Raw genomic sequence first — 20,909 nt, forward strand, 5'->3', positions numbered from 1 at the left:
TCAAAAATATGTGTTGCCTACATCAGCAAAAATGAGTCTTCGTAAAGCAACTGGGAGAACTCTTTTTTTGGATGAGTAACTTTGATGTTGCAACAGTGTTCTGGTCGATTCTGTTCCTGTTATGGAATGGAGTTGGATTTCACTGTCCTTTACAATATGGAATCATTTTGCTTCTGCTCTAACCTGAAAGCTCTAGCAGATGACCTTCCAGAAAGGACCACACATGGATGAAGGACAAAGTGCTGGTAACAAAGGCCTCCATACTTACAAATGAGTGTCGGTCTGCCCCCAGCAACCCCTCTCTTTCCTCTCTCTGGACCCCATGATGCTACCTGCCTGACCGCTGGCTTCTAGGCTCCATACAGACTCCTTACCTGGCTGGATGTTTTCTCTGATGATGGTTACATGCTGGTCTCTGTCTGGCCGTGTGTGTTCATGCCAGAACCCAACCACATGGCCCAGCTCGTGGGCCACAATGCCAAACTTGTCACAGTTTTTTCCAATGGATATGGCCTGTGGGCCTCCACCTCGGCGCCCAACATAGGAACAACAGCTGAACAATTGCAGAAATACTCAGGTCAGCAGATCAGGGAATGAAGCTTGAAAACAATCTCATTGTCCAACTTCCCTCCCAAGGCAGGAATTCCCTCCAAAAATGGCTCTTGACCTTTTCGGTGGCCTGGAGAATCCTTAGAAAGATACAGCCTCTCCTCCAGGAAAAAAGTACATACCTTCCCCCACCCTTCTATCCCTGAGTCTCTGATGACAAGGAAGAGACAAAGGAAGGAGTCCCTGAGTTTCTGTAAAGCATGAGTCTTTTTGCTATTATCAGAGGAGCCTTAGAGATGACTTCTCTTCCGGGCACAATTATTTTTTTAAATATATATTCATTGTTCCTAATATAGAAAGCTGTAAAAAGTAAATTAAAATGGCCCATAATCCCACCACTCAGATAACTTCTATAAAATGTTTTAAAAATACATGCCCAAGTCACAAAAGATTTAAGTACAGTATTAAGGTTCCAAAGATAACTATTGTTGACAGCTTCTTGAATTCTAGTCCAAAAAATGTAATACATCTGTATATACACATATAACATTTTTAATTACAAAATACATCATGTACATTGTCCTTCACCTTGCCTTTTTTCCCTCCTTAATTCATAGATATTTTCATAACAGTAAATGTTAACCTAATTTTTTTCAAAGCAACATAGTATTAAAATTTATTTGATCAGTCTCTTATTAACACACATTTAGACTTTCTTCAGTTTTTTTCTATTTAACCGAGGCCTCAGGGAAGAGGGAGACAAAACAAACAACAAAATACAAAACAAAAAAACCATTGGGGTCTTACTTGCTTTTGGTAGGGTAAATTCTGAGCAATGGAATCAATGGATAAAAGGATATGTGCATTTGATATTTTGATAGATACTATCAAATTGCAATCCCAAAACGTTGTGTCTTTTTATATGCCTATTAATAGAATGTTGTTGCTGCTGCTGCTGCTAAGTTGCTTCAGTCGTGTCTGACTCTGTGCGACCCCACAGACGGAAGCCCACTAGGCTCCCCTGTCCCTGGGATTCTCCAGGCAAGAACACTGGAGTGTTAAATAGCCCATTTCCCCACAACTGGGCCAGCCCTGGTTTTGCCAAACTACTTTTGCCAATTTGATAAATGAAAAGTGGTATTTCACTGAAGTTGGATAGTTTTCCATGTTTTATGTGATACTTATATTTTTTCTTGTGAACTATGAGGTCACATCTTCCCCCAGTTGGGGAGGGGGGAGGGTTGTCCATCTTTTTATTACTGATTTGTAAGAACCTTTTGAAAATTAGGGGGTTAAATCTTTGACTATTAAATGCATTACAAAGGTTTTTCTCCCTTTGTTATTTCTTTTTGTTTTAGCCATATAAAGGTTTAAAATTTTAATGCAATGTCTTTATTTTCTTATGTGCTATTTAGAAAGGCCATCTACACTGCAAGATTATAATTAATATGCAATCTTGCTTCCTTCTAGTTCACATTTGTTCTTTTTCTTTTAAAAATCCTTACATCTTTGGACTTCCCTGGTGGCTCAGTAGTAAAGAATCAGGAGACATGGATTCAATCCCTGGTCTGGGAAGATCCCACATGCCGTGGAGCAACTAAGCCCATGCACCACAACTATTGAGCTTGTGCTTTAGAGACTGCGAGCTGTGACTACTGAGCCTACATGCCCTGGGGCCGGTGCTCAGCAACAAGAGAAGCCACTGCAGTGAGAAGCCTGTGCGCTGCAACTCAAGAAAACGCTGCACAGCAATGAAGACCCAGCAAAGCCAAAAATAAACACGTAAATAAATGTTTTAAAATGCCTACATCTTTGATCTGGCCAAAATTATTTTTGGTATATGAAGTGTGGTAGCTTTATTTTCTTTAAAATGAGCTACTGAATTATCCCAATATTCACATATCCCTGACTAGTCCATCTTTCTCTCATTTAAAATGCTACCTAAATTAGTGTATAAACATATTCATTTTAAGCTCTTTCGTTCCACATATCTATTTTTCTCTTGAGTTCCAAATGGTTTTAATTACTATCTTCATTTGCATTTTTAAAATAATTTTATTTATTTATTTTTGGCTCTGCTGGGTCTGTGTTGCTGCATGGGCTTCTCTCTAGTTGTGGTATGTGGGTTTCTCATTGTGGTAGCTTCTCTTGTTGTGGCTCCCAGGCTCTAGAGCACAGGCTCAATAGTTGTACCCTGGCCTAGGTGCTCTGTGGCATGTGGGATCTTGTCATGGATCAAACCCATGTCTCCTGCATTGGGAGACAGATTCTTTACCACTGAGCCACCAGGGAAGACCTTCATTTGCATTTTGATATCACATATGTTGGGATAGAACATCAGACCTCTTCTCCCCTACCTCTGTCCCTGTCACTGCTGTTTGCTCTGTTATTTCTACATGAAAAACTCTAATATCATTTGTTCAAGCTCTTAAAATGTATGTACATACACACCCACAAATACATATATGAAGATGCTGTTTAAATCAGAATGGCATGAATTTATAGGTTATTTTAGGAAGTCCTGACATCTTTACTATGTTGGGCATTTCCATATGAGGAAACAGTATGTATTTCCATTTTTACTTCTTTTTTAAAAGTTTCCGTAGAATTTTGTTGTTTTCTTCCTGTATGGCTGGCATATTTTTGCATTTTTGTTATGGTTTATTCTTAGATATGTCATCTACTATGTTTCTACTAAAGTTGTGATTTCCCCCATTATGAAAGTATTACTTTATCAAATTATTTCATTAAGGCAAAATTTATTTACTGTTGATTAATTTTGTAGTCAGTTACCTTAATAGAGTCTCCTTTTGTTTCTGATAGTTTTCCTATTGATTTTCTGGGTTTTTTCACCACATGTCACGTTAACTTCAAACAATACTTGTTCTTGCCAATATTCATTGGGTTTATCTTTCTCGTGTCAAATTACATTAGCTAGTATTTCCAGGAAAAAAAATGTGAAATAGCTATGGTGATCATAAACATCTTTTGTTCCTGATTCTAATAGAGATGCTTCTAGAATTATTATTGATAAACATTATGTGGGCTTTTGGGATATATATATATATATATTTGTGTGCGTTATGTTAATGTGTATATATATGTGTGTTAAGGATCTATCATGAAGGTATGTTGAAATGTGCAGATGCCTTTTCAGCATTTATTGAGACATGAATTTGGCTTCTCTCCTTTGAGCCATCAATATGTTGAATCATGCAGATAGATTTCTTCATGTTGAACTAGTCCTGTATTCCTTAGATAAACCTTTTTGACAGGCTCCTTTTCTATTCTTTTACCGCTGTGTTCTATGTGCCAACATTTTAGTTAGGATTTTGCATGGCTATTCATCAGTTAGATGAGTTTATAATTTTCTCTTTTTTAGTGCCATCTTTTTCATTTTGAGGTAGCAACACCACAATAGTTTATTAAAAGTAAATTGGAAGAATGTGTTCTTCTATGCTCTAAAAAACTTAAATAGTACCAGAATCATCTGCTTCTTGAAGTTTTTAAAGAATTCATCTTTGAAACTCTAGCTTGGTGGTATGGAGGAGAAAGTTCTTCCATCAATTTTCCAGTTTCTTTCAAAGTTACTGGTCTGTGCCAGTCCTTTATATCTACCTTGAAGTCAATCACATCATCCAGGTTTCAACGTTTCTTTCCCTAGAGTTTATAAAGTTCTTTTTTATGATCCTGCTGAATCTGTGGTTACTTCTCCCTTTTGCATGTCTGATTTTGTATGTCTCTGCACTGTCACTTTTTTGTCTTAGACTAACAAGTAATTCATGTATCTACAGTTTTTTGTTTGTTTATTCAAAGAAGTCACTCTCCAATTTATCAGTTCTATAATGTGTAACCTTGTCCATTTTCTTGCTCTCATGAGGTTTATTTTGTTGTGGTGGAGGGTTCTATGTATTCATTTGTTTTGCTAACTTCTTCAAATTGAATATTTCACTGTCATTCTTAATTCTCAGATTTGTGGATATATGAGGCTATGGGATTTTTTCTGGACATGGCTTTACCCAGATCTCTTCCATTTTGAACCATGGGGCTTTTGCTATCTAGATGTCTTGTAATTTTAATCCTGATTTCTTTAAAATCTAGGAGTTATTAAAAAAGGGGGGGGGAGGGGAGGTTTTAACAGGTAATGCAGGAGTATTTATTCTCTTTTTGTTGTTGTTATTATGTCCAGTTTCATTGCTTTACAATCAGAGAATATTTTAATTTTATTTTGGACTTTTAGAATACATTGAGGTGTTTGTAATACTTAATAAATGAACCATGTCTATAAATGCTTAAGAGGCATTTTTAAAATGTGTTACAGGTTATAGAATCTGGTAGACCCACAGGCTCAACTCTATTAATTACATTTTTCCAGTCCTCTACAAATCTCTACTTATTTTTTGGTTAACTTGACATTGATCTACTTGGGTTGACAGCAATGAAATAAAGTCTTCTGCCGTTGGTGTTTCTGTTGATTTCCCCTTGAAACCCTTGGGGCTTGTTTTATGACTTGTAATGCTATGCTATTTTGTGCATAAAGATTTATGACTGTTATATTCTCACTGTAGCTTGTACTCTTTCTCATTATAAAGTGTCTTGCTTTTTTTTTTAGCACTTTCTGACTTTAAAAATGAATTGAAGAAACAACAAAAAAGTGTTGTCTACAACTAGAATTGTGATCGCAGCTTTCTTTTTGTTAGTATTTGCCTGTATGCCTTCTTACCTTTTACTTTTAAACCTTTCTGGATCATTTTCTTCAGTAGTCCTCTCACATACATAGCATGTAGTTAGTTGGGTTTAAGATTTTGAACTAATATGAGAACGTTTTCCTTTCAGGAAAATACACCACAGTTATATTTATTGGCATAACAGATAAGTTTAGCTATAATCCAATCATCTTATTATGTATTATGTTTTCTGGAGGAAGCCTGTAAGCCCATGTAGCTCACAAAATTACATGCAGAATTTTGCATAAATGTACATCCATCATGAGGGAGCCCAAAGCTCCATCAGATGCTCAGTGGGATCACTGGCCCCAAGTTGGTTCAGAATCACTTCTCTGTATGAAACATTCCCAATTTCTTCAGCTTACTCCCATGACAGGAAATACAGACACCTTGTCATTCTGGAGTCTTCCTCTTGACCTACCTACTTTGTCCCTGGACTGAGTTCGTTGAGGGCAAGAAGAGTTTCTGACAAATTCTGGACTCCTATATATTCCAGCATATTAGAACACATATTGTTTTAGAGAAAAAATTCAAGGCTCCTGGGCAATCTGACTTGTCTGCCTCAATCTCCATTGAGGTGAACACACTTTCACTTACCCACACGTTCTGTAACTGAACACAATGAAGCTTTCTTCATCTGTCCTCTCTATGAAGGTCACACAGGTGTGCTTCTCCCAGTGTCTCATGGCCTGCTTAAAAATGGCCCTCTGGCTTCCTGAAATGACAGGACAGGTGCTCATCAATTCACTCGTGGGTCCATAGCTTCTTTAGATGTTCTAGAGTATGCTGGTTCATTAACAAAGCTTGTTCCAATGATAAAAAAAAAAAAAAAAACTTGTTTCAGTGACCCTGAATTAAAATGAACTAGAACTAAGGATTTCCCTGGCTAAGAATACAATATAACTTTCCCAAATAACCAAAATTTAGAGAGTAGGAGTTTGAATTGGAAGAGAGGGTAAAAATAGATTTTCAAATGTCCCCAGCCTCCCAACTTTTCCTTTGTATTGAAAGTACTTTCCTAAACTTTAAAAAAATGTTCCTTAGGTTATTCAATTTGGAAAGTTTTGGCCTTTCAAGTAACTCACCAGCACTGCATTCCACCCTTTCATTTTACTTTCTATCTATAGGAAAGTATATGCTCTAAAAATTCTATTTGCAGGTACACTCAAGATGTTTTTGCATCAGGGTTCAGTGTTTGCTGGGGATCCTTGAGTCTAATGTTCAATAAGGCCTTTGAGAACAGATGAATTTCATACTTCCTACGAACTTTTCTTCACATTTCCTTGAAATTATTTATTTATTGAAAATAAATTTAAATTTATTATTTATTTCAAAAATAAATTTATTGAAAATAAATAAATTGTTTTATTTATTGAAAATAAAACAAGTAAATTGGGAGCAAGAATAAAGTAGTTGCAAACTCTAGGCTGATAGTTTCATCCAGTCAATAAGTATTCTTTTCAAAATCTATCAGTCTGAAATAAATAAGACAACTGTACTTTGATTTTGGTAGAAGGAATGAGAAGGATCTAGAAAAAAAGAGTTGTTTGGGAAGTACACAGGAAGGTTACAGATGTGATCTGAATTCTGGAATGACTTTGTTGCAGAAAACCAACAAACCTCTAGGAGGTTCCCATGATGATCTAGAAGATGGGGGTGTGGTGTCATTTCGTTGGCCCCCTAAAACATATATACAGAATAAAGAGTAACTTAGCTGTCCATTTCGGGGGAGCCATCTTGACACTTTTAAGTTACAAATGTTTATGGAACAATGATTCACCAAAACAGCAATCCTAATTATAGAATAAAAAATCTCTTTGTAAAGAAAGTTTTCTCTATAAAAGTAGTTAATTTTTGATGAAAGTTATATAAATCTTTGGCAAGATAAGCACACTAGATCTGAAAGAACATGGTTAAGATGCCAAGAAACAGGAACTTCCCTGGCAGCCCAATGGTTAAGACTCTGGGTGTTCATGGCACTGGATAAGGGTTTGATCCCTGAAGCCACATGGCAAGGTCAAAAAAAGAAAACAAACAAAAAAGATACCAAGGAACAAAAGTTAGTAGCTGATGACAGTTCCTACATTTTAGTTCTTTAAGAACACACATCTCTTTCTCTCTCTTATTAGAACTGGGGACTCCTTGAGGGGCAGAGTGACATCTTATTGGAGGCTCTGGGATAATGCCTCAGGGACCAGGTGACCGCCTCAGAGGACACAGCCCCAAATGAGACTAGTTTCCCCAGGCTAAGGGCATTAGACCCTGTGGTTATGATGAAGCTTGAAGAACGGGGACTGCTATGACTCCAGCATCTGTTCCATCCCACCTGAGTCCTTGCAGGGAGGACTTTGCCCACCAGGGAAGACAAAGCCCCCAGCCCCAAGCAAGCCTCATCTGGAGCTACTGACCAGTGAAGTTCCCACCAATGATGTACGGAATGACCCCTCCCGGCCATATCCTCTCTGTCCTTGAGGTTGTGGCTCTTCGGACCCGGGGAGAGAAGGTCTCAGCTCCAGCATGCAAGGTCCCAGGGCTCTGTGGAAGCAGGGCGTTCTCCTTTTCATCTGCAAGAGAGTTGGGCTGCCATTTACTTTGCTTTTAATTCCTCCTGGGCATATAATGAAGATTATATCACCCATGAATCCACAAAAGGAGAAATTCAGAACATGTATTCTAAAAGGGATATTGGATCTGTTCAGGGTTTTAAACCTGAGTGGAGCAAGAGAAAGCGTAGGGCTTCCCTGGGGCTCAGTGGTAAAGAGTTCACCTGCCAGTGCAGGAGACACAGACTGGTTCGATCCCTGATCCAGGAGGATGCCATGTGCCTTGGAGCAAGTAAACCCATGTGCCTGTTGAACCTGGGCTCCAGAGCTGCAGAGCTGCAAACTACTGAGCCCATGTGCTGCAACCTCTGAAGCCCACATGCCCTAGAGTGCATGCTCCACAAAAGGAGAGAAGCCATTGCAATGAGAAGCCTGTGCACTGCAATGAAGGGTAGACCCCACTTGCCACAACTAAAGGAAAGCCTGAGAAAAGCCCACACAGCAGTGAAGACCTAGCACAGCCAAAAATAAAGAAAAAAAAAATTTTTTTTTTTTTAAAGTGTAGTAAGTATCCCAGGCCTAGGATGGAAGTGGGTCTGGCTTGTAGGAGGTCTTGAAAGAAGCCCCATGGGACTCAAGGGCGGCCTGTGAGCCACAGAATTAAGCGACTAGGACAACTCACAGCCCTTTAAAGTGGAGCCAAGTTAGGGATGTACTCTTTTCTCAGAACCACAGACATTGGGGAGAACAAGCTGCATTGGCCCCCTGTCTTGACCAAATATTGTCAATGCTGCAAATATTGGAAATAATTTGGCCAGTGTGACAAATAAAGTGAACCAGTCTGTGATGCTGGGAAAATAAACTTTTGGCAAGATAAACCCCTGGAAAATGCAGAGCCCCATAGAATCCCCCAGCTCTTCTGGATCTCTCTGTACATCTGGACCTTTGAGGGAAGAATATGGGAAAGAAACGGGGAGTCTATTTAAGGCTCTGAGTTCAAGTTATGATCCCTAGGAACAGTAGAGATAGATGGGTGGGTAGAATCGCTTAACCTTGAGGCAACTGAATAACTGAATCCACATTTGTTTCTTTCATCATTCAGACAGTTCAAGGTTTTGTTTTCAGTCTACTTGCTTATACTCACTAAGCTCACTTTGGGGCATTTTCTCTTTCGTTTTTATATTTTTTCCCCTAAAAATTAGATTTGGTTTTGTTTATTCTTTTCATTTTCATTATTTCATTAATTTTATTTAATTTACATCCTTCTATTTTCATCCTTAGTTTATTCTGATGTTTCCTTTCTAGCTTCTTTTCTCTTTTAAAAAAAAAACTGAGATACAGTTCAAACATCATAATAGCCACCACTTTAAAGTGTACAATTTACTTATATATTCACAAACAAAGTATATTCACAAACTTGTGCAACCATCACCTCTATAGAATTCCACATTTTCATCACCACCAAAAGAAACCCTGTATCCATTATCAGTCAATCCCTCCAACCCTTGGCAACCGGTAATCTACTTTCTGTTTCTATGGATTTGCCTATTCTAGACATTTCATATAAATGGAATCATGCAATATGTGGCCTTTTGTGTCTAACCTTTTTCACTTAGCGTGTTTTCAAGATTCATTCATGTTATAGCTTGTGTTAGTACTTCACTACATTTTATGGCTAAATAATAATCTGCTGTGTAGGTATACCACGTTTTGTTTACCTGTCCTTTAGTTGGTGGATATTTGGGTCGTTTCCATTTTTTTGGCTATTAAGAATAATGCTGGTCTGAACACTAATGTACACATTTTGGTGTGGACATATATTTTTCAGTTCTTTTGGGTATATGCCAAAGAGTGGAAGCATCCCAATGCACAATAATAACTCTATGTTTAACATTTTAGAGAACTATCAGAATGTTTTCCAAAGGAGCTGCACTATTTATATTCACACCAGTAAAGTATCAGGGTTCCAATATCTCCATATCTTTGTTAACTTCAATCTTTTTTATAATACCTATCCTAAGGCCATGCAGTGGCATATCACTGTGGTTCTGATTTACATTTCTCCAACATTCAGAAATCAAAGATCATGGCATCTGGTCCCATCACTTCATGGGAAATAGATGGGGAAACAGTGAAAACAGTGTCAGACTTTATTTTGGGGGGTTCCAAAATCACTGCAGATGCTGATTGCAGCCATGAAATTAAAAGACGCTTATTCCTTGGAAGGAAAGTTATGACCAACCTAGAAAGCATGTTAAAAAGCATAGACATTACTTTGCCAACAAAGGTCCATCTAGTCAAGGCTATGGTTTTTCCAGTGGTCATGTATGGATGTGAGAATTGGACTGTAAAGAAAGCTGAGTGCCGAAGAATTGATGCTTTAGAACTGTGGCGCTTGAGAAGACTCTTGAGAGTCCCTTGGACTGCAAGGAGATCCAACCAGTCCATTCTAAAGGAGATCAGTCCTGGGTGTTCATTGGAAGGACTGATGCTAAAGCTGAAACTCCAATACTTTGGCCACCTCACGCAAAGAGTTGACTCACTGGAAAAGACTCTGATGCTGGGAGGGATTGGGGGCAGGAGGAGAAGGGGACGACAGAGAATGAGATAGCTGGATGGCATCACCGACGTGATGGATGTGAGTTTGAGAGAACTCCGGGAGTTGGTGATGGACAGGGAGGCCTGGCGTGCTATGATTCATGGGGTCGCAAAGAGTCGGACACGAACTAAACTGAACTGAATGACTAATGATGTTGAATATATCTTTGTGTGCTTATTAGTTATTTGTATATCTTCTCTGAGGGCTTCCCTGGTGGCTCAGTGGTAAAGAATCTGCTTCCTACTGCAGGGGACTCGTGTTCAATCCCTAAGTCGGGAAGATCCCCTGGAAGAGGAAACGGTAACCCACTTTAATACTCTTGCCTGGGAAATCCCATGGACAGAGGAGCCTGGCAGGCTACAGTCCATGGGGTCAAAAAAGTCAGACATGACTTAACAACTAAACAACAACAACATATCTTCTTTGGAGAAATGTCTATTCAAATCCTTTGTCCATTTCTCAACTGGGTTGTCTTTTTATTGTTGCATTATAGTTACTCTTTGTATACTCTGGAGACCATATCCTTATCAGATAAATTTGAATATTTTTTCCTATTCTGTAGGTTGTCTTCTCATTTTTATGATAGTATCCTTTGAAGCACAGAAGTTTTTAACTTTGATGCAGTCCAATTTATTCATTTTTTTATTTTGTCACTTTTTGTGTCATACATAATAAATTACAAATATACCTTGTTTAATTGTGCTTCACTTTATTGAGTGATTTTTACAAATGGAAGATTTGTGGTAACCCTGAGTTGTCAGATGATGGTTAGCATTTTTTAGCAGTATTTTTAAATCATGTAAAAATTTTTTTCAGATGTAATGCTTCTGCAAACTTAACAGACTACAGTATAGTATAGATATAACTTTTATATGCAGCAGGAAACCAAAAAAATGTGTGTAACTCACTTTATTGCAGTAGTCTGGAGCCACGAGACATTGAGGTCACAATATTACAAGGTGCAGCATAATCCAACCTCATCACAATTCACATCTATATTTTCTTTTAGAGTTCTATAGTTTTATCTCTTGTATTTAGATCTTCAAACGTTTTAAATTAATTTTTGTATATAGTGTGAGGTAGGGGTCTAATTTCATTCTTTTGTGTCCAATATCTGGTTGTACTAGCACCATTTGATGAAAAGACTAGTTTTCCCTCCATGGGATTGTCTTGGCAACCTATAAAAAATCAATTGGCCATGCTTTTCCAGCTTCTTGAGTTAAATGTTTGGCACATTAATTTTCAATTGTTCTTATATTCTAATATTACCATTTTAACACTGAAATTTCTCTGAGTTCCTTTTTAACTACATCCCGTCTTTTGACATGTACACTTCTTTAAAAAATTTTTTTCATTGAATTTGTTACAATATTGCTTCTGTTTTATGTTTTGGGTTTTTGGCCAAGAGGTATGTGGTATCTTAACCCCCTGACCAGGGATCAAACCTGTATCCCCTATATTGGAGGGTAAAGTCTCAACCACTGGACCGCCAGGGAAGTCTGACAAGTACATTTCAATGTTAGACCTTGATACATTCTGTAAGTTCCATTTGGATTTTCTTCTTTGGTTCTTGAATTATTTAGAGGTGTGATTTTTAACATCTAAAATATTTGTCTTTGTGTGTGTGAGTGTGTTATTGATCTCCAACATCGCTTTGTGTTCCAAGGACTTATTCTCCAAAGCAGGGGTCAGTAAACTTTTTCTGTAAAAAGCCATATAGTAAATATTTTTACATTTTGAGGTTAATATATTCTCTGTTGCAACTACCTAACTCTGCCACTGTAGTGTGAAATCAGTCAGAGACACTATGTAAATGAGTGGGTATGGCTGTGTTCCAATAATGCTATATTTCCAAAAACAGATGGCAGGCTGGATTTGGCCTTCTGGCCATGGATGCTGGCCTGTGCTTCAAGGTATCAATTCCTTGGTGTCTTGAGCCTTGCTTTATGGAAACAGTGACAGACTTTATTTTCTTGGGCTCCAAAATCACTGCAGATGGTGACTGCAGCCATGAAATTAAAAGACGCTTGCTCCTTGGAAGAAAAGCTATGATAAACCTGCTCTGCTCAGTCACTTCAGTCGTGTCTGACTCTGTGTGACCCCATAGACGGCAGCCTACCAGGCTTCCCCGTCCCTGGGATTCTCCAGGCAAGAACACTGGAGTGGGTTGCCATTTCCTTCTCCAATGATAAACCTAGACAGCGTATTAAAAAGTAGAGACATTACTTTACCGACAAAGGTCCATATAGTCAAAGCTATGGTTTTTCCAGTAGTCATGTATGAATGTGAGAGCTGAACCATAAAGAAGGCTGAATGCCAAATGCTTTTGAACTGTGGTGTTGAAGAAAACTCTTGAGGGTTTCTTGGACTGCAAGGAGTTCAAACCAGTCAATCCTAAAGGAAATGAATCCTAAATATTCATTTGAAGGACTGATGCTGAAGCTGAAGATCCAATACTTTGGCCACCTGATGCAAAGAACTGACTCATTGGAAAAGACTGATGCTGGGAAAGACTGAGGGCAGGAGTAGAAGGGGAAGGGATGACAGAGAATGAGATAGTTGGATGGCATCACTGACTCAATGGACAAGAGTTTGAGCAAGCTCTGGGAGTTGGTGATGGACAGGGAAGCCTGGCGTGCTGCAGTCCATGGGGTTGCAAAGAGTCGGACGTGCCTGAATGACTGAACAACAACGTGATTGCTTTTTATAAATGTTTCATATATCCTTGAAATAAAGTGCATCAAGTTCCAAAACTGATGGTTGAAGGGTGCTACATATGTTGTTCAAATATTCTTCTTACAAATACTTTTGGCCTCTTGGTATATCTGCTATCAAGAAAAGTGCTTTAAACAACCTTGAGAACTAAGATTGTGAATGTCACCTTTATTTTCAATCTTTGCTTTATATTTTTCAAGGCTATGTTGGTTAAGTAATACAAGTTAAGGATTGTTAAATGTTCCAGCTAAACTGTATCTTTTATCAATAAATACCCTCTTTATCTATAATCATGTTCATCCATAATAAAGATTATTTTGACTGATATTAATATTGCTATGTTAGTTTTATTTTGATTAGTGTTTGCCTCGTATAGTTTTCCTTCATCACTTACTTTCAGTCTTTTTGTGTAATTATGTTTTTTGCTTTAAATGAGTCATTCAATAAGTGTTTTCTGTGAGCAATACATTTCCCACCACAAACAATAAAACAGGCTTTGCAATGGTCATACTATTGAGGTTCAAATTTTTTTTTGTTGTATATGAAACGTGTGCTAAGTCACTTCAGTCATGTCCAATTCTTTGTTACCCTATGGACTGTAGCCCACCAGGTTCCTCTGTCCATGGGATTCTCCAGGCAAGAATACTGGAATGGGTTGCCATGCCCTCCTCCAGGGAATCTTCCTGACCCAGGGATCAAGCCCACATCTCTTACGTCGCCTGCATTGCCAGGAGGTTCTTTACCAGGAAGAAAAAATAATTTTTGTAAATTGAAAATTTTTTGGAAATAATTATAGATCCATATGCAGTTGCAAGAAATAATACAGATTTTGTGTACCCTTGATAGTTTCCCCCAACATTTTATAAAACTATAGTACAACATCACAACTGGGATATTGACATCTACTCAGGGGATCTCATTCAGATTTCCCCAGCATTATATACACTCGTGTGTGTGTGTACAGTTCTACACAATTTATTATGTGTACAGGTTTGTGTATCCACCATCACATTCATGATACTAAATAGTGCCATCACCAAAAGGATCTCTCATGTTGCCATTTTACAATCACATCCAACTTCCTTCCCACTCCCTCCCAACCCATTCCTAAACTCTCAACCACTAATCAGTTCTTCATTTCAAAAATGTTTTCATTTGAAGAATATTATTTAAATGGAATCCTACAGTGTACAACCTTTGGGAGTTGGCTTTTCTCACTCAGTGCCATTCCCTAGAGATGCATTCAAGTTGTTGCATGTATCAATAGTTCCTTTTTATTGCTGAGTCGTACTTCATGGTATGTATGCACCACAGTTTGTTTCAGTTCAGTTCAGTTGCTCAGTCATGTCCGACTCTTTGCGACCCCATGAATCACAGCATGCCAGGCCTCCCTGTCCATCACCAACTCCCAGAGTTCACTCAGACTCATGTCCATCGAGTCGGTGATGCCATCCAGCCAGCTCATCCTCTGTCGTCCCCTTCTCCTTCTGCCCCCAATCCCTCCCAGCATCAGAGTCTTTTCCAATGAGTCAACTCTTTGCGTGAGGTGGCCAAAGTATTGGAGTTTCAGCTTTAGCATCAGTCCTTCCAATGAACACCCAGGACTGATCTCCTTTAGAATGGACTGGTTGGATCTCCTTGCAGTCCAAGGGACTCTCAAGAGTCTTCTCCAGCACCACAGTTCAAAAGCATCAGTTCTTCGGCACTCAGCTTTCTTCACAGTCCAACTCTCACATCCATACATGGCCACTGGAAACGGTTTGTTTAACCATTCACTTATTGAAGGACACATGAGTTGTTTCCAGCTCTTACAAAGAAAGCTGTTATGAACATTAATGTACAGGTATTTGCACGAAGATTTTTATTTCTCTGTAATAAATACTGAAGAGTGGAACTTCTGGGTCATACAGCAGTTGGGTTTATTGCTGCATTCTCTATTCTGTTCCATTGCTTATCCTTCTGCTAATAGAACAGTCTTAGTACTGTAATTATATACCATCAACTCTCTGTATCTAAGTGTACTTAGCTTTAGGTATCTGTCATTAAAAGCAAATAGCTATTCCTTCCTGATCATGACAATTTCCCTTTCTTTTCTTTGAGTGTAACTCTGTATTTTTAATTTGGGGTAAGGGGAAGATTTTATTTTTTCCCCCAGTAGTTATCCGTTTATAAAAGGGGTCCATGCCAGTTCAGTCACTAGAACCAGAAAGTTGGAGTATAACACGTTTTTCAGCCTGAACATAATTGTTTTACTGCTAGAATTTCTAGATCGGGAATCACACACTTGCAGCTCTTGGGATAAACCCAACCCACAGATGTGTTTTGTTTGGCCTGGATGCTTTTGGACCACACTTTGTTTTGTTTTTTCTTAAATCTCACTTGAGAAGCCAACTTTTAAAAATCAAGGACTTTCACATATAAATCCCAATTTTCTAGTTTTTCTTCAAAAATGGAAAGATGTGGCAACAGTGGCCCAGCTTCTATCATCTGCAAGCCACAGAAGTTAAGTAGCATCTGCTCCTCACAGTCAAGGCACATGTTTTCCTGGTTGCTAGAATCTATCTCCCACTTCACAAGGTTCCATCCAGCCACTTCACCCACTGACATTACCTGCTTGGCCTCCACAGATATTTTAACTTGCTATCCCAGCCCAGGACTACAGATTGCATCCAGATTCCAAATATATGTGTGCTCAGTTGTGTCCGACTCTTTGCAACCCTGTGGAGCCCACCAGGCTCTGTCAATGGGATTTTCCCAGCAAGAATAGTGGAGTGATGGCCCTTTCCTCCTCCAGGAGATCTTCCGGACCCAGGGATCAGACCCACGTCTCCTGCATTTCAGGCTGATTCTTTCCCACTGAACCATTGGGAAAGCTTCAAATGTGAGTTGCCCCAGTAGACTGGAAGCTCCACAGGGCAGGGACTGTGGCTGGCTCAGTTACCACTCTATTCACACCCAGCACAGTGTCTGACTGGTGGCAAGCATGGGGTGCTTTTAGGTTTTCAATTAATTAATTAAAGAATGGATGAGTTATTCTAAAAATAAACAACCAATAGTCCAAACAATTCTGTGGCGGAAACTTCTCCAAAATGTTGGCAGCGCTGAAGTCCTTAATGTTTAAATCCTGAGAATCATCCTGTCTTAAGTAATCACAGGCAGTGATGTAGCAAGTGGAAGTTTGTTATTCATTTCCCATATGGTTTTCAACAAGTCTCTTAATTTTCCTCTGCCGCCAACTCCCCCTTGGAGAATGGGCAAAAATATTCTGTTTGAGAGACTAACACTAAGGAATCCGATGTTTCTCAGAGAAGCTGCGCTTACCCATACTTGTGACTGGTGATATAAGGGCCTATGTGCAGCCGAGTCAGCATGGGAAAATCTTAAGTGCACCTGGAAACAGGCTGGAGTGTAATTTCCAGAGATGGGTTATTGAATGACAGCTTCCCTCGGTCCAGTGAGAAATTTAATTTGCTGAGGACTCAACACAGGAAGCATTTGCCGATTAAAAATATGTCTAAACAGATGTTCTGCTTAGCCTGGAAGAAGGATCTTAATGCAACTGTCATTATTGGATTTTCTTGGATTACTACTATCTGGAATCGGAGTCCAAATAGAAGGATGTAATTATTTATTATGGTCCAAGAGTCCTGCATTTGAAGAGGAGCACAGGGGTGTCTGAAAGGATTTAACACGCTGGAGGTGGGGTGGGCTGGGGGATAAAGTCCATTTAAATTCCCTGGCTTTCAGAGTGCACCCTCTCCTCTCTGAAAAAGCAGAGCAGCTCTAGCTATTCAATGTTCCGTTTCCAGCTGAAGGCACAGCCACATCATAAACAGAACCAGGCCTGACCCAGACTTCTCAACCAAGGAACTGCAGATTTTCGATTAGTCAACCAGTCCCTCCCACGCTGGAAGTAAACACCCTGATGGTCCAGCCATCTGCATAACCCTCACCTCGCGGGTGATGGGCAAACTCACACCTTGCCTGCGGTAATTCTGAAAGGCTGGGTGAAAGCGGAGACCGTGGCTTATTCTGCACAATGGTTTGATCAAGGAGCTTTTTAAAAATTCTGGTGTCCACCCCCCTGCCTTGAGATTGGGAGACTGGGCCTCAATTAACCTAGAGGACTGTCAAGATGTCTGTGCTTTTTCAAGCTCCCCAGGTGATTCGGACACAAAAGGAAGCTTGAGAATCAATGAGGTAGCCCAGAGATTAAGAGCAAAAGGCCTGGGGTTCGGGGCACTTAGGCTGAAGATAAATGCTGCCATTCACTACCTGTGTTGCTTTAGACAAGCCACTGTCCCCTGAGCCCTCCTGCCTGCTGTGTGGTGGTGTCATGGGCATGGAGCCAGGCGGTGAACAAAAAACGCCTGCTAAGGTAACAGCTCAACATGAGCTGCAATCATCACCATCATGCTTGCATTTGGGGATAGGCTAAAAAGAATGTCCAACATCAGGTTCAGTTTACACTCAGATATGCTGACCCCAGTGACATTCAGGGGTCTGGATGCTCTGTGCCCAAGTGTGAGGGATCCCTATTCTCTGGGACAACAGAATCAGGTTGTTCAGACCAAAGCCCTTAAGGGACTTCTACAGAAAGGGAAAAGTCCCTTCTCTTTTATGAATATGGTTCTGGAAATCAGCCTCTATCAAAATAGTCACAGCTTCATTTGAGGAACAGTTACACACTTCATTTCATTAATCCCATTATCAGCCCCCAAATGCATGCTGAGCTCTCATCTCCAGAGAAGGAAGGCTCTCAGACCAAAGGGTCTGCCAGGGGGCTGCCGAGTGAGCAGTTCCCCAAGCCCCCCAGCACTCCCCAAGGCTGGAAGCACAAATCCCTGCCGTCAAGGCTGAGGGGAGCCACATAATGCCAGGAAATAAACCTGCTGCTGCAGCTGGCCAACCAGAGGCTCCCTTCAGATCCTTTACCATGCTTGGGTGGTCTCTTTTTCTGGGGGGTGGCAGAAGGGGGGGGCAGGTTGTGATTAAAGAGGAATCTGAGATTGACACAACTTGTCTTATCTTTAATTCAAGCAAAACAAGAGGTACCCAGTTTGGCGCCTGACAGTGTCCTGGAGGGAGGGCTGGAGGAACAAGCTAGAAGGGATCATCCTCACCTCACCTTGGGGGTCTCCTTCCTCCTCCAGCTCGCCCTGGATGCTTAAAGACTTACTTGTCTGCTGTGGTAATACTGGAGGGATTCAGACTGGAAGGACTGGCGTAACCTTGACATTATCCTTTTCAAACACACCAGGGTCATCTGAGGGGCTGCAGACTGTGGATGTAGCCAGCTGCAGGGGCGTGGGGTGTGGGTGGGGCAATGCTGTCATCCTCTCTAAAACACCCAAGAAGATCTCTCATCACAATGTGAATACTGTGAGGCAACCAGAGGCAGAATTTTAATGGGTTGCGGCAGCTTTATTCCTTCCTGTCCTCCTTAATTGTGTTTCTATGCAGCTGCTGAACAGCTGTGAAATCCCAGTCCAGAGGTGGACGATGCACTTCCAGTGTTGGATCATATAATTCTTGGAAGTGAAGGTGGAGAGAAAGAAGTGGAAGGGCTACGCTCATTGAGTACCTCTTACATTCCAGACACATGGCTATGTGCTTTGCATAAATATTGTTTCTAATCCTTGCCAAACCTTTAGATGAGGAGCTGGATAACTTATTCAAGGTCGTAGCTACAAAGTGGCTGAGCTGGGATGCAAACCCAAGTGTGCCTGACTGTTTAAGTTTATTTGGTTGGGTCATTTTACACCTAGCAAACTAGCAAATATTAAAAATCCTGACAACTATTGCTGGTGAGTAGACAAGATACAGTGAGGGAAGACAGTAGATGGTCTCTAAATATGGCCATAGCTCTCATTTCTGTAAGCTCACACCACTTCTCACACTAAAGACTGGAATCTATTTTCTCTTCTTGAGGTTGAGCTGACCCTTTGGCTTTTTTTGACCAATACAATGTGGTGGAAGTAGCTTTCTGAGAGTTCTGAGTCCCAACCTTTAAGTGGACTTGTGGCTTCTGTCTCCTTTCTATGGGAAGCCAGCTACCATCTGTAAAAAATCTTAGACAACTAAGTTAACAACTTAGTTAGACCACCTAAGTTAGGGCTTCCCTGGTAGCTCAGCTGGTAAAGAATCTGCCTACAATGCAAAAGATCCCTGTTCGATCCCTGGGTTGGGAAGTTCCCCTGGAGAAGGACTAGGCTACCCCACTCCAGTATTCTTGGGCTTCCCTGGTGGATCAGATGGTAAAGAATCTGCCTGCAATGTGGCAGACCTGGGTTCGATCCCAGGGTGAGAAGATCCTCTGGAGGAGGGCATGGCAACCATTCCAGTATTCTTGCCTGGAGAAGCCCATGGACAGAGGAACCTGGCAGGCTACAGTCCATGGAGTCCCAAAGAGTTGGACATGACTGAGAGACTAAGCACAGCACATACAACTCCGTGGAAAAGGTCCACTCAGAGAGAAGAGCCATGTGGAGGCATGCGGGGGTGCTAAATATGTGACTAAAGCTTTTTCTAGACCTCTCAACCCAACTCAGCCATTAGATGAATGTAGTCAAGTGAACGACTTTGGCTGAATGATGTCAGCCAAAGATCCACCCAACAAAGCCTAGTCAACACACAGAATCATGCAAGATAACGAATCACAGTTTGAAGTCACTAAGTTTGGGGGTAGTTTTTAATGCAAAAATAAATCACTTAAATTAGGTATGGTGTCTACATCACTGAAAGTGAAAAGTGAAAGTGTTAGTTGCTCAGTCATGTCCAACCCAGGACTATAGCCCACCAGGCTCCTCGGTCCACAGAATTCTCCAGGCAAGAATACGGGAGTGGGTAAGCCGTTCCCTTCTCCAGGGGATCATCCCAAACCAGGGATCAAACCTAGGTCTGCATTACAGGAAGATTCTTAACCATCTGCACCATCAGCAAAGAGTAATGGCAAATCCCTCTGGTTTCACCCTCATACCCTGTACACCATTAAGGGCTGGTCATCTGTGGCCAAAATGAAGTGACACTGAGTTTATCAGGTGTCTAGGAGCCTGAAAATGCCTAAGTCAAAATACCTTCAAGAAAGCAAAGCAGAAAAATACAGAATTTTCACATGACTTAAGAATAAGATGTACATTTATTAAATGGTGGTGGTGGGGAGTGGGAGAAGAAACTGCCTCTCTCTGAATGAGGTCAGATGGATTAGAGGGGGTCAGCAAGCCAAGAGAAAAATGACCCAAGGACAACAAGAGGTGATTCACAGAAGTGCACGCCCAAGTCACTGGTGAAGATAAAAGACGCTGAAAGTCACCAGGAATAAGAGAAGTACAAATTAAATAATAATAATTACTACGCTGAAGAATTGATGCTTTTGAACTGTGGTGCTGGAGAAGACTCTTGAGAGTCCCTTGGACTGCAAGGAGATCCAACCAGTCCATTCTAGAGGAGATCAACCTGGGTGTTCATTGGAAGGACTGATGCTAAAGCTGAAACTCCAATACTTTGGCCACCTCATGCGAAGAGTTGACTCACTGGAAAAGAGCCTGATGCTGGGAGGGATTGGGGGTGGGAGGAGACGGGGACGACAGAGAATGAGATGGCTGGATGGCATCACCAACTCGATGGACATGAGTTTGAGTGAACTCCGGGAGTTGGTGATGGACAGGGAGGCCTGGAGTGCTGTGATTCATGGGGTCGCAAAGAGTTGGACACGACTGAGCGACTGAACTGAACTGATGCTTTTGGACTGTGGTGTTGGAGAAGACTCTTGAGAGT

At 40.6% G+C, this 20,909-nt stretch overlaps 1 protein-coding gene across 1 annotated transcript in view; it reads right to left on the minus strand.

Annotated features, from left to right (window-relative positions):
* TLL2 (tolloid like 2) overlaps window positions 1-20,909 on the minus strand; it is a 144,495-nt gene that overhangs the window by 55,224 nt on the left and 68,362 nt on the right. The window contains exons 4-6 of the mRNA XM_055424988.2: window positions 7,685-7,840; window positions 5,874-5,991; window positions 375-553 (exon numbers count right to left, since the gene is read on the minus strand). Coding sequence (XP_055280963.2) covers window positions 375-553; window positions 5,874-5,991; window positions 7,685-7,840 — 453 coding nt within the window. The remainder of the gene's footprint in view (window positions 1-374; window positions 554-5,873; window positions 5,992-7,684; window positions 7,841-20,909) is intronic.

The sequence above is a fragment of the Moschus berezovskii genome, chromosome 12, assembly GCF_049115385.1.
Source record: "Moschus berezovskii isolate FMDL1 chromosome 12, NW_MosBer_1.0, whole genome shotgun sequence".
Classification (NCBI taxonomy): Eukaryota; Metazoa; Chordata; class Mammalia; order Artiodactyla; family Moschidae; genus Moschus; species Moschus berezovskii.